This window comes from Micropterus salmoides, unplaced genomic scaffold (genome assembly GCF_014851395.1).
Source record: "Micropterus salmoides isolate LMB-PRFRI ecotype aquatic unplaced genomic scaffold, ASM1485139v1 Ms_hic_scaffold_15, whole genome shotgun sequence".
NCBI lineage: Eukaryota > Metazoa > Chordata > Actinopteri > Centrarchiformes > Centrarchidae > Micropterus > Micropterus salmoides.
Genome location: NW_024040596.1, coordinates 23,271,954 through 23,286,884, shown reverse-complemented (window position 1 = coordinate 23,286,884; position 14,931 = coordinate 23,271,954). Strand labels below are relative to the sequence as shown.

The 14,931-nt window shown below is 37.5% G+C and overlaps 2 protein-coding genes across 2 annotated transcripts; one reads left to right on the top strand and one right to left on the bottom strand.

Annotated features, from left to right (window-relative positions):
• Nucleotides 1-1,243: 1,243 nt before the first annotated feature.
• nms (neuromedin S) lies at nt 1,244-5,810 on the top strand. Its single transcript, XM_038721124.1, has 7 exons — nt 1,244-1,486; nt 3,047-3,093; nt 3,526-3,582; nt 4,179-4,205; nt 4,299-4,352; nt 5,001-5,075; nt 5,395-5,810. Exons 1-7 carry the CDS (start codon nt 1,414-1,416, stop codon nt 5,425-5,427), a joined length of 366 nt encoding a protein of 121 aa, XP_038577052.1. The 5' UTR covers nt 1,244-1,413; the 3' UTR covers nt 5,428-5,810.
• On the bottom strand, nt 5,751-12,254 carry pdcl3 (phosducin-like 3). The gene is made up of 6 exons (XM_038721123.1): nt 12,151-12,254; nt 11,368-11,485; nt 11,004-11,094; nt 7,970-8,113; nt 7,263-7,471; nt 5,751-6,382 (listed from the first exon to the last, which is right to left on the bottom strand). Exons 1-6 carry the CDS (start codon nt 12,154-12,156, stop codon nt 6,234-6,236), a joined length of 717 nt encoding a protein of 238 aa, XP_038577051.1. The 5' UTR covers nt 12,157-12,254; the 3' UTR covers nt 5,751-6,233.
• Nucleotides 12,255-14,931: the final 2,677 nt, after the last annotated feature.

Below are 14,931 nucleotides of genomic sequence, written 5' to 3'. Positions count from 1 at the left end.
CAAGGAGTAGAAACTAGGGAGGATATATCTCTGGAAGGAGTACTTTGAGAACCTGACTCTGTGGAGGAGACAGAGTCTCATGACTCTGGGGAAGCCTTACCAATCTCTCTGCCAGAAATAAGTGATGTCAGGAATGTGTCAGGAAAACAAAACTCGATCACTCTATGAAATAACAAAAAAGAAACCAATTCATGTATGATTATACAACAAACAATTGCAATGTATTTTACATTAACATATCATATTAACATAACCTTCTGCGCATTGTTGCCCTCGGATGAAACATGTGTCACATTCTGTGTCACGCATCTGCTTCAAATCAACCAGAAAGGCAGCGAGCTGAGTCTGAATATCATCACATAGACAACCACCATAAATGTATCAGCCTAAATGTCTGGACTATGCAGGTGACATATACAGTCATTTTATATTAACTTACATATATCATCGTGAACACAATCCATACAGCCTAGGATGGCTTACAATTTTCACACTACAGAAAATGACGCCTTTCTTGCTTTGCTATTGCACATGTCGGCATCAGTCAGCACATTACTGCAAAACACATCATGAAGGGCCGGCTGAACATGATTCCTCCAAATCCTTTTGCCTGAGTCACTACTAACAAATGTGACTCACCTTTATTATTCTATGTGAATGAGTGCATCCAGTATTTGTTTGATTGTGTCATCCATGTACAGGTGCCCAGCCAACATACACCAAAAATGCCATGGCAGTGGTGAAATATTTGGCAGAAAAGGACTTAAATACAGAATAACATCTCACTTGCTACAACTAAAATCCACCAAAAAAGCAGCTCCTTTCCTAAAACATATAACTCAAGTGTTTTTTTTATTATTATGCACTAGAAAGTCAGCGGAGTTGAGGGACATTTTACTAATCAACTTTTTTTAATGTGACAATATGTGAGCAATTTAGGTGAAATTTTAGCATTTTCTCCCTTATAAGTTTTCATGTAGTTCATTAGCTGCTTTCATCATCATGTCCACTCATAGTATCCACATTAACAACCACACATCAGCAGACAACCCAAATTGCATCAGTTGTGTTAAAAAAAATCCTAGTACAGTGTTATTCCCAGAAAAAGGTGTGTGTGTGTGTGTGTGTGTGTGTGTGTGTGTGTGTGAGAGAGAGAGAGAGAGAGAGAGAGAGAGAGAGAGATGGGTGGAGGGTGGTTGGATTTGCGCAACTGGGTGGGCTAATGACCGAGTCGGTGTGATTGGTCACCTCTGCGTATGTGCGGATGCCTGTCACCCTGCAGGTTGTGTGCTTTTAAACTGAGGGCACGGCGTTCACATCGCAAAGCTGTTTGGGCACCAAGATCCCGAACCGAACCGAACCCAGCAGACCGGAGAGGAATTAAGACGGGAAGAGGAGCGAGGAAACATAGTCATGACTCTGCCAACTGTGCGACAACTTTTTCTTTTATGTTTATTCTGGTTTCTTGGATCTTGGAGCACAACAGGTGGGTGATCATATTTAAATTGATTTAGGCTACATGTAAACCCCTAAAAACAAGGACTGAACTCAACTAGGCCCTACATCTAAATGAATACGTTATTTTGCTAAAAAGTATCGTAAGGGTTTGTTCATGTCAGTAATGGCTGATACTTTATACTTTTTAAAAACTTAACCAAAAAACGTTTTCTCTGTTTTATATATTAATGTGCGCACACACACGAATGTAAACTAATAATTACATTTAATTCCTGTAAAATGTAAAAGTAGGTATTTTGGGAATCATGAGCATTAACTAGGTATTGTCATAGGTTTAATGAGGTCTTACTCCTTAAAATGTCAAACTGTATTTCAACTTAACATTTATAAGGGGTTTAAGAGAAATTAGTTGGTGTATTTGGTCTTCAGAGATAAAAGTAAGTTGCTTTGTAGTTTTAGCTTGCTCCTCTGTAATTCAGAAAGAAAAAGCCATTCAGTGGAGGCTTCCAATACTTACTGGAGCTGCAGAGTATCTGGCCTACAATCAATTTATCAACAATTTATTAACATGTACATCAGACTTGTTGGATCATTGTAAAGGAAGAACCTTTATGGCATTATGTAAAGTTGCCTTTGTGGTTGAAAGGTGCTATTCAAATAAACCATACTATGAATACATATTAAACAGTAAGAAACTCATTCAATATTCTTTACTAATGACTGTCTAAAGTGCCACCTGGTCAGCTGTTACATGTCAGTAACAAAAGGTCATGGGTTTCCCATTTTACATTAACCCATCATGTCTGAAGATGTACCAAATTGTAGTAAGATATTTAACAAAAAATACATTTTAGTGGAGATGCTTCAGAGGGTAAACGATCCAACTGTCCATTGGAGGAGTCTTCTTGATGAATTAAATGACAAAGCAAGTTATGCTGGGAGAGCATTTATATATGTTAAATAAAGTATATCTTTAATAATATACTTAAGTACACAATTTGAGTAAATGCATTTAGTTACTTGTTACCACTGGAAACTACCTTAATACCTGGTTAAAAAGCATAATTTCACAGACCTCTACTAGTTGAAAGCTTGCGCTCTGTCACACTAACCACTTGTAATACATGTAACACATCTTAAGTACACGTCAGCTTCACTGTGTCAAGACTGGTGTTAAGTTACTCTTACATACTCTAGGTTTAGAATTGAGGGATTCTCAATCACATTATCTCAAGATACTGTAGGTTATGATTACATTTGGATATAAGAAGATTAATATAAGGAGATATGTGTATAAGGAGATTAATAATATCAATAGGTGTAAAGTTCCTAGCACTCTTTGCAGAAGGCCTCAGCGTTTTCATTAAAATGCGAGCACCTACTGGCTTAGCGGCTCATACAAACAGGTTTCATCATAAAGTCACTCTACATTTAGTATTGCACCAAATATATATTGGAAGTTCTCGTGAGATTATTGTATAAAGGTTTTTGTAATTACAGCGGACAACAAACACACATACTCATAACTGTGATTCTGCCCTGGTATAAAGGTGTTTCCAGTATGTCCTCACATGTGCTCTTCTCTCAGATGCCAGTCCTGTCGATCAGTGGGAAGATGGGATAGTGTTAAGAAAGGTGGGGAATAATATTTTAATTTTACATTCATCCCTATAACATTCATTAACACTTTCACATAATTTCTTCTCAGTGGCTAACCACCACCTTTAATATGCATTCAGTTTTCGCCCTTTCTTTCTTTTTTTTTATTACTGTTTATGCTTGCTTGTGTGTTTTTGTGTATATAGATAAATAGATATTGATACATTTTTCAATTTGTTTAAATAAGGGGAGGAATAAGCTGGTTAGGCTTTCTTCCTTTCCTGCACTGTAGTTACTGTCTTTTTTAGTGTATTGTAGTGTATTTGTGTCCTCTTTACTGTGCAAATTACCTAAACTAAACAAAAAACTTATAACTGTCTTTATTAGGAAAAGTAATATTTATTTGTTATCCTTGGATTCTGCAGTGCATTAATTGTCCATTATACATTATACATTGTTTGTCTGCAGATGCGCGGCATCCAGAGTGGAGATTTGAGTGATGTTTTGTGGCAAGACCAGAATGAGGTAGGTGAAAAGCAAACACCAAAAACACTTCATGGTCAATAAAAACACTTTAAACGTACATAATATCATATATATTGTACAGTACAGTGGAGATTATCAGACAGACATATTCCTTAGCACTTACTGTTAACATTCAAGAGTACCACATTTCCCATGAGTCCTTTGCTGAGTGTCTGCTCAGTGATGGTCTGGTTTTGTTTATTTCAATTTATGTGAGGATTATGTGCTAATGATATGTTAAACAGAACACCTTTAATGCAGGTAGGGCACTCTGTGCTAGGTTGTAGCTGCAGAACTGACAGTTGTTGAATCAAAGTGTCTATGACAAAGTGTCGTCAGTGAATGGCTTTTAATTTATTGGTTGTGGCATTCAAATTAGATTTTACAGGAGTTACTGTGGTTGTGTTTCTCCACTGTACTCTGTGTGACAAGAATGAGTGTTAGAAATAACAGTTATGCAGTGAAAGTATGGTAGTGAGAGTAAAAGTGGACAATGATGCAATGCAACCATCAGGATCATCCTATAAATACAATATAAAAAACCTGATTTTTACATGTTATTTCTGTTATTAAACGGAAATTGTGTTTCCCCATAGGAGCAAGTCCAGAATGTTTTCAAAAGAGTAAGCTTCCAACCTCAGTTCTGTTTATTTCTGATTTCTAATATGTTTTTCAGCAGCAGCTCACTGACTTTCTCAATCTCTCCCTTTTTCCAGTTCCTGTTTCATTACTCTAAAGCACGTAACTCTGTCGGAGCTGTACAACATGAGGTGAGCAGAGAAACAAACAAACTGGTGGGGTCACCTTTTTGATTCCTTTTGTTTTAAAATGTAATTTTGCTTTCATTTAATGTCACTGATTCCAATCGAGTTTTTGCATCACTGACATTAGATGTTGAAAGAGAACATGAAATATCTGCTGGAAGCTTTAGGCTGAGTATTGGTGGAACATTTTCAAGAGTCTAAACACGTACAACAACTGTTGTCCTAAATCATTTTATTGCTTAAATAAAAGGATGTAAGAAATATCTGATCAAGACTAAAGAAACAGGTTTACAAATCTGAGTAGAAACAGTTTAGATTCTGTGCTATGGACATATTTCAGTCAGGACCAAAGCCAGTTGCTTGTTCACTTGTCCAATTCCTTGGATTTACTAGACATAAATCCAAGGACTTCATTTGCATTACACATTGTATAATCATATTGATAGATTATAATTTCATTTTTGTATTTTGTATTTCTATAAATTGTTACGAGGCTCATAAAAATGCAGACTGTTGCATGTTTTTGACCCAGTGCTATATATAGGTCTGAACGCAGCCTCAAAATACCATGGTTAAAACACCATCTCGATATACAACAGTGAGTCACCGGTTATTTAATCCTCTCTAAATTAACTCTCCTCTTTCCTCCTCCAGTCTCACTCGGTTCATCCCTTGATGCGACTTTCCCCCAAGCTTTCCCAGAGAAGAAATAAGAAGGTGGTACTTTTGGTGAGAAAACCTAAGATGTGAAGGCCTGTGTGAATAAATGAACAAGTCTTGAAGAGGTGAAACTATTCAGTTTTAAACAAAATAAATAAATTGGAGGAGTTCCGGACCCCCTCAGTTTAGGAACCACTGTTTTGGAATAAGGTTCAACAAGGGACTTTCTCCATTTCTCTTCCGTCTACAAAAAGTGAACCTTTTCAGGAAGCGAAAAAGTAGTGAACCAGTCATTAAGACAGCCAGCGCAAATTACATTTAATTACATCACGGTTCAGGTTCGATTTACTGCCGACACTGACTTTTCTCTTTCTTCCTAATGAAACAGAAGATTCGAGGTCTGCCGGAGGGGATGTTGTAATAGAAAAATCTACAAAAACAAAAAGGGACATCAGGCTTAACAGAAGAACCGCAGCCTGTGAACATCACACCCAAAGACTGATGGGGCAACGCACAGCATCTCTGACAAGTCTCAAGACAGAAACACGACTTTTTGTTAACAAAAAACAAATTATTGTACAGATGGAAAAAAAAAAATTGAACTGCACTGCCAAGGCTGCCATGTGTCTTCCTGCTTCCAAATGTCAATTGGTGTGTGTTAATGTAAACTGCTCCCAAGCACAAACATTATACCGTTACACAAGACATGGGTGTCAAAACACAAACAAAACACTCAAATTATCTGTTCAGCAAGTTCTTTGTAATTAACAGTGACATTTTCCAAAAAAAAAAAATAGGACTTAGCAACACACAGATTATTGTGGCAAAAAGGTGAACTCACATTTAATTTAACAGATTTAAATGTACATGTACATTTTGTGACAATTCTCTTGAAACGTAATAAAAAAGTTAAAATCGGTTTCTGATGCTTTTGTACAGACTCAAGTGATGGGGTTGGATGTTTATTGAAATTACAAAGGAGTGATTGTTGTGCTGATTTTCCCACAGAGATAGACAGGAGGCTGGCTGATTCGACAACAAGATCATAGGTTGGATTCTCTCCAGCTAAGTGTCCCGTCCGACACCCTTGAGCAGGACTGATCCCTGTATGAGAGCGCCATCTACATGGTCAAAATATGAAATGCATTTGCTGATACAGGAGATGCCATCCCTGCTCAAACCATCTGCAGATGATTTAAGGTCAGTTGGAGTGACAGGCGTTTTTTCCTAATAGTCCTCGTCCTCAGAGTCACTGTCCTTTCGAGTAGGAAGGGAACCTCTGATCGATGACATTAGCTTGTCTTCGATTTGCTTCTTGGGGTTTTCCTCCAGGTCTGTCTTTATCGCCCCACTCTCTGATAACCGCCACTCCAGCTCTGGGTGAGACAGACAAGACAGATAACACTTCAATCATAAAATATTATGAAATAATGTACAGAATGTTACACACTGTGAGTGGTGATTTTAATAATGCATTGCAGTTCAACAGCCCCACAAACTACAGCTTCCAAAATGGCCCTAAAGTCAACACCTCAACACTTTCAACAAATATTTTAACCTTCATAAGAAGGTATAATTTTGCAGGGAGGTTGCATTAGTTTTAGCTAGGTCTATCAAATTAAAGTGTAAAATGATCCATTCCACCCCAATAAACCAACATTATCGCTGTCTAGTGATAACGTTGATCTGGTCAGTAGCTTAAGGATCTTTAGTACTGGTAATAGAATGTGCATATAAGGTTAGCTTATAGAACGTTTCCAGATATTTTATGTTAATAAATGCATTGTTAAGTTTAGGCAACTGCTGGAATTTCCTCAGAAGAAACCCTGAGGCACAGCTAAAACCATTAGTGTGTTTGATCAAAGGTCTGTGTGAACATTTAATAAAATAGTACAACTGTTACTTAAGAATGCATGGATAAAACATGTCTATGTCCAAATTGTCTGACTAAACTACATTAAAACTGCAGCAATATGCCTAAACAAAATGTTTTTTGAAAGACTAACATTTGACACTAATCTGAGCAAGGTGTATTTTTTTAACTGACTATTCATAACGCTTTCATCAACATGTCAATCTGCTGAGACAACAAGTCTAATAAATGTAAAATGTCCATTTACAGCTATTTCAGTCACACTGGGATCCAACAATTCTTCAAGTTTTTATGGTCACACTAGCGTTACTTTATCCACCCTGATGGTCCTGAAGATTTAAGTGTGTGTTCAAAGTCCTGCCGCTCTTTTTTTCCCCTCCTACCTTCAACTTTGAGATTCATGCCCCCAAAGACCAGTGGCCCAATGAACTGGGCCTTCATCTCTCCCTCAAAGTACACAAAGATGGTGGGCAGGTTGCGGTCGGGGTAGTTAGGGATGCAGGTGGTGGAGATGGACTTGAGGAACTTGGTCTGAGGGAACTTCCTGGCCAACAAGCTCAGGTGCTGGTTAATAAGTGTGCACAGAGGGATGCTGGGAACGCAGAGAAAACATCACATAGACCTATTAGTGCTGCACTTTCCGCTTGCAACAAATGATTTTTTTCAACTTATCATTTTATCTCTACAAAATGTTTGCCAAGGTTTGTAGTTTAAGTCCTGCCCCACATCTACGCACTCCTTTCCTACAAAATAGGATTTTGGATTAAGGATTTCCCCAAAGCAGATTTTCACATAAGGAAAAACAATACTCATGTTTTAAAGTAGACTAGTTTGAGTTTTTGCTTGCTAACATGTCAGCAGCTGCAACAAAGAAAATAGTCATAGAAATCTGTTGAAAACTTTACATACACCCCAAAAACCTGACTCAAAACAAGTCCTGATATTATCTTAACAGCTGTGTAGGCTGTATGTGTGTAATCTTAAAGATTTAAAAGTCTAAAGAGTCAATTTACCCAAGTTAGACAAGGTAAATTCAACTCAAATATTTTCTAGTACTTGTTCAGGTACTATATTTTGTTGGTTGACCTACCCCTGTTTGTAGAGGTGCAGCACCACCCAGATGCCATCTCCAGCCTTGTTGACCTCGTTGACGTAGTCTTGCCCTGAGATTTCCCCCAGCTCCCCGAACACATTCTTCATCTGAGTCGCCTTCCACTCCGCAAGACGCTTCTGTCTGCAAGGGGACACATCTCAGTGTCAGAGTGAATGGGTTTCAGTGGGCACTCATATTAAAGAAGTCTAATTCCACTATGAGAGCTTGTTAAAGGTTTATAGATTTATGTGAGTTGAAGAAAATTCCCATAATTGATATTTCAAAAACAGAGGAAAATATGATACATGTCTTAAAATGACAGCAATGTCCTAATGTGCAGTACCAACACACAGTTCAGTACTTGTAACAGAATGTGCACATATGTTTAAGAAGGATAATTTCACCTGTGAGAAAGTAATTGAGTTTTGTTAACCTAAACTATTAGACATCTAGTTTTCTCCTCGGCTCCTTCTCTCAGGCTTCTCTGTAGAACGATTAATCTTTTTCAAATCAAAATTGCGATTTGAAAGAACGCGATGAGCTAATCGGCCGATATTCAGCAGTTTTACAATAATCTGCATCGGTTATTTTAAAAACAGATAGTCGATATAATTGATTAATAAAAAACGTGCTCCTTTGGCTCTGATGCAGACGCTTCTCTCCATCTGTACTGACCAATCTGTGAGCTGGAGCAATGTCCCGCCCACAGTAGGCTACAAACTGATTGTTTACAAGTCACGAGTAATAGCCTATCAACACTGACTATTGTGCGGAAGTAGCCAATAGAACGAGCGAGCCATCACGCTGCAGCCCCTCCCCTCCTCTCTCAGCAGAGCTCCGCATGCACACGCAGAGCAAAGCTTGCGGAGCAGATCAGTGTAGATTACACAAGTTGACCATAACTACAGCAAAATTAGCAATACCAGTAAAAGAGTGATACTGCATCAGTACAACAAGCAGGAACGTGCACCAAGCAATATCAGTCATACCTGTCAGTCAGTCTTTTACTGCTTGTTGTACTGATGCAGTATCACTCTTTTACTGGTAAGCCTTATTTTGACCACCGCAGCTGTATTTGGTTTTACACAAGCACATGTGCTGGCTCGGCTAATAGCTAGTTATAAATAAGCTAAATCTTTCCGTCTGTAGCCTGTTTAGCCGAGATGCTACGTACCTTAAAATTTAGCAACTCCTTGTAAACTCAGCTGCTTGTTGAGAGAAACCAGCTCCTCCCTACCAGCAGCAGCAGAGGGAGGAGGAGGACATGAGGAAGGACTGATATCTACGTCTGAGCTCTTCTTTCTAAACTTCACTCAGTATTTTGACGTCAGGAATATAGTTTATTTAACATGTTCCATTTCTTTCCAATGAGATACTGATTTCATATTGTTACTTTGCTGCTGTAAACTTTAATTTTTTTGCTGCTCTGAATTTAGTCTTTTATAAATAACATTTTTAAAAGGCAATTATTTAGTAATGAACAACCAATACGAGTATAGCTAAAGAACAGAACCAATAAATAGTATCAATAAAATCCTAACAATATAAAATAAATACAGTTTATTTAAAGTGTATGATAATTTTATCAATCATAGTTAAAAAGTCCATCTCTGGGGTGGATCTCTAATTCATTTAATTTACTATTTATAAAGATTAAACATGACAAAATTTTACAGCAAATGTATATCGGTTCCACACATCGGTCACCGGCCTAATTGGTTACTAATATCGGTATGGGGATCAGCCTGGAAAAAAACATATCGGTCGATTCCTACATTTTACAACAGCAAACAAAATTAGAGAAAAATGTGGGATAATGGCGTGAGGTGAACAGACACAGGCAGCAGCGGCTGTGCTGCGGTTTTGTCCGGCGTCAACTAACACCAAGTGTTCCAGCAGCGGAGCGTTTAGCCTGCCCTACGTTGTTTATGTGTTAATTTCCCATTTTCTGTGCTTCAACTACAGATAACAGCTCTATGTGAGCCCGTTCCGCTCCGCTCTGTGCACACTACATATCCCACATGGAGCATTTCAGAATAAGAGCGTTTTACTTGTCTGATTTTGCTGACTTGGTCAGATTTTGTTGATTTGTTCGGTTGTCCTTGATTTTTATGCTTCTACTATAGTTAAGTAGGGTATGTAGTTAAATTGTGTCTTTTTTGTCCGTTTTAACTGTGATTTATTGTTGATATACGATTGTTAGTCTGCCAAGGGTGTTTTATTTTGAAACTTAACCAGATTCTCTCCGCCGTTCTATGCCTGACTTCCTTCCTTCCCGGTTCATCTGCTCTGTACTGCTTGACGCAGCTTCAGTCAAAAATAGACCGGCAGTGAATACTGAACTTAAGCTAAACTTTAAATAAAATCTTAAATCAAAATATCTGGCAGAAAAATCGCTATCAGACCCCCCCCCTCAAAATCGTTCAGCCCTACTTCTCTGTGCTGGACCATCCTGGGACCTCTCTCTCCCCCCTGGTTGTTGGTGCCCTATTACAGACGTTTGAATCTGGATACAAGAGATTTTGCCTCTTTTCTCTCTGTGTTCTGTGCATGTTGTCCTTGTGTCTCTCTCTCCTTCTGTGTGTCTGTTCTTTTCTGCCATCATGCTTTCAGGCAAATTTGTGATTATGGAATGTATAAATACAATTTGACTTGATTTCAGATGAAGCCAACAATATTTAAACAACAAATTATATCAGAACAGATTCTAAAAGACTCTTTACCAATCTAGACCATCAACACAACTGACATGTTGGTCTGGTTGGGATGACTATGTTGAAACTCGCTATGTCACCATGTGACTATGTTTTTTGGCTTGATTATTTCCTGGAAACTATCTTGTGCTGAACATAACCCTAGCCATCAGCCAAATGCTTACTTTTCACATTCTACTCTATTGGGATCAAGCCATGATTTAGTAGCTCGCTGGCACATTTTGACATAAACTGGCCACTGTTGTGTCCTTTAGTACAAAAGTACAGTTTTTCTGAAGCCCTTCACAAAGACCCCTGCCTGCATAACCTCCCCTCACCTGTACATCTCAATGGCAGCCTCATCGTCTTCACCGAACTCATCTTCATTCTCCTCCAGTTCCTCCATCGTCATGCTCTCATACGTTTTAACTGTTCAGAGAAACAACAGTCACAGCAGCTGATTGCTTGTTCTGTAAATAATCCATCCCATGTTATTATTAGACTGCACTGAATTCTTTCAGAAATATTGCATATCATATCTGATATAATTTACATGATTTTCATTGGTACATTTGTAAATAAAACAAAAACCATAGGGAAAATTGATTTGGGTGACACTTTCAACAATGTTTTGTGAGATGGAAACATGCATCTCCCACATTTAGTTACAATGAAATACTGATTTTTATCCGTCTCTCTTACCGACAGACTGCTGTTGGAGGGCCAGCTCTTCCTCTTCATCATCTTTAGGTACCTCTTTGGGAGGAAGAATCCCTTTCTTCCTCAGGATATCATTCCACTCTGTGTCTTCATTCGGGTCCTGGGGAGAAAACAAACCATATTTGTTGTTCCTCTGGATTAACAGCTAACAAATGAGAAGATGGAGGCTGCAAGCCAAAAGACACCCCTGTAGCTGAAACTTTCCAGTCCCAAATACTGTTGTAACCAATTATGAGATTAATGGATTTGAGTAATTATATAAGAGGAAAAAGCAAAAAATAAAAATCTCAATATTTTCGTGTTTCTTTATTCCTAGATGACAGTTAATTGAATATATTTGGGTTGTGGACTAACGTTAAACAAGACATTTGAGGACGTCGTCTTGGGTTTTGGGAAACAGTGATCGACATTTTTCACTATTTTCTGACATTTTATGGAGCAAACAGCCAATCAATAATTGAGAAAATAATCAGATTATTCACAGTTTCAACTCTGTAACTAAATGATGACCAAATCATTAGTAGATGGCCAGCTAATTTCATGTTTGACACGTTTTTCTCTGTCTCTTTGAGCTCTTAGCTAGCTAAGTTAATGGGAGAGCTAACATTTGAACAGTTGATGCGCCCAGCTAACGTTACACGGCTGGATAAGTTTCAAATAACTGAAATTATTTCAACACACAACACCGACATCCACCGATGTTAGATCCTCTCATTCATCAACGTTAAACCACAGCACTTAAAAGCCTAATTAAGAGTTACTAACCTGCATTCTGACAGATAAAAAGTTTCCTCTAAAATCACACCACCGCTCCCCTCCCAGACACGGAAACAGAAGGACCGCGGACGGACCGATTCCGGCTGAAAACAAAAACCTATGACTGTCTCAAATAAGCACACAATACGACCAGGGTTCAAATAAAATAACTTTAACTAGGAATATATTACGTCAAGACAGACGCCATGTTTTTTATTTATTTTTTATATGTTGCTTCAGCTCGGTAATTAATTCCTGTTTAAAATGATGAGGAACGGACGCTTTATGGGGTAGGACAATAATAAAAGTGACACCAACTTCCCTTTGAGGCTCAGTATGACCATATAAGGAGTGGGAGCGGGGCATTCCATTTGTAGCTGCCGGGAGTGAAACGTACAAACAGCAGCTGTTGCTCTCACACACACACACACACACACACACACACACACACACACACACACACACACACATACACCAATTGTAAGGAATTCCCCTTTTAAAATGAAATTGGAATTGGATATACCTGTGCTTACACTAGTATAGTATGAACGCCACATGGTCACATAGATCCAATGGAGTTAAAAGTAAAATATTTATTTCTGAAATGTAAAATGATGGTCTATAAATTATCACACAAAAAATAAAATTACAAAATTGCAGTTAGGCTACAGAAAGTAAATTAACAACTTAATAGCAACTCATACTGTATAAGGCAAAAGGTACATTGCACGTTAAAAACACACACAATACTGAATATGGTGGTAAATAATATAACATACTAGGCCAGTGAAACTGATCAGAATCTGATCATTTACTTAAAGTCAGTATTTTGAGGCCAATCTAACTGGACTGTCTTTATCTGAAAATGGTGTCACATGTAGAGATGTTGTTGTCAGAATTAAGCATCTACTGCTTTTACTTGTGTCACTTCCTCTTTTTCTGCTTCATCTTCCTTCTTATTATACTCTACAGAGGTCTGATCAATCTGTGATCAAATGAATATTTGGTGATATTAATTGCTGGTCTGACTCTATCCAGGATAGCAAAACTGGCCCCAGGATACCAGAAGCCCCAGTTTCACTGCATGCTGATTTGTTAGGTTGATAGTTTCATTGATGGCAAATTTGGCACTATTAGCTAAGGCAGGTCCTGGATTATTACCTAATAATGGTGCCCTGTCTTGATGAGGGCCAGGTTGTGTTATTTCAACAGGAGTAATGGCGGTTAATGACCAAATAATGAAAGCTATAATGTATAGTTTGATGTGTACTGCACATAATGGAAACCCAATAGCACATTTGTGGCCTGGAGCTCCCTAATGGACTTTTTCCACCAATTATATTCTAATCCTTGAAATCTTAGTGTATATGATGATCATAATGTGTTGTGCTTGTGTTGACAAAAAATAAAACAATTTATGTTTCTGTCACAAATAAAGAAAAATTCTGACTGTACAATAAGGGTATAATTTGTGTAAGGAATGCTCTTTATAAATCACTCTAGATATTACACAACAACAGCTCAGGGCTTTAAAATGAAACTGCATGTAATGAGAAGACGTCATTTAATTAAACATTCAATTGCTGAAATCAAACAGAAGAAAATTACTTCAGGCATTATCAATTCAGTTCAGTTCTTAATTGTCATTCAAATATGCAAAACATGAAAGAACGAAATTCGTTTCCCAGGTCCAGCAGCGTACAGAATAAATAACAAATTAAGATAGGCCCTATATAAAACGTTAAATAATAATAATAATAATAATAATAATAATATCTCTTCATAATGCTGAATGACTGAATTAATACAATAAACCATTGTTTGCTAATAATCCTATAAAAACCTGAACACTGTGTCAGCTGAACAGCCAATCGCAGGAGGGCCAGTGGCTCGCTGCCGGAACTGGCGGAAGGAAAGGTGAAATGCGGAAGAGAAGAAGAGCTCCCACTCTGCCCCCGTTTTTCACATAGGCTACCGCAGACGGCCTCAAAGAGTTATGTTTGTGCATGTGACTAAGGCTCCAGTCGCTGTAGTTCTTTTGCAATCAGTATATCATATTTTAGTTCACAATTGTTTAGAAAACATCTGCTAATTTCTGCGGGAGCTGCTTCTGTTTTTCATTTTAAGGTTAGTTTTGTCAACTGGATTTTATCGGCTTATTGATTATTTTGGGTTTAATTTTTTAAGTTACTCCACACCATAGGCCTACTATCAATTCTTCTTCTTCTCCTCCTAATTCTTGGTATTATTTATATTATCATTATTGGGGAGTATTCATGCCCCTGTGTTGAGAAATTGATTGTTATTTGTATATGCTATTCAATATGGTCTATAGCCTACTTATTTTTATTTTTTCTTCTTTTGTAAGCTAAAACATCAAAAAGCTGTAGCCTAATATGTTACTGATTGTTGCAGATAGTTACATATCTAAAATTAGTTTAAAACAAGAATGAATGATTTGTAGATACTTAGACTGAAGGATTTACAGTATAATAAAGCCATTCAAGTACCAACAAAACTGTGGCAATAAAATCCCATGAGCATTTTAATATCACACTTTATGTGATCAAAACAAAGCAGAAGAGCTGTACTCAAAATCTGAAATTCGCTGAAATGCACAGTAAAAAAATTATTTTAAAGTCATTATTTATAATTTATTAATGATAAATCAATCAACTTCAATCACATAGGCCCATATCAGTAAAATGAAATAAAAAAAATAAAAAACACAATGCAAGGCAATTTGTAAAACTTTGTTTGTAAATAATATTATTAGTAGCCATTTTACTT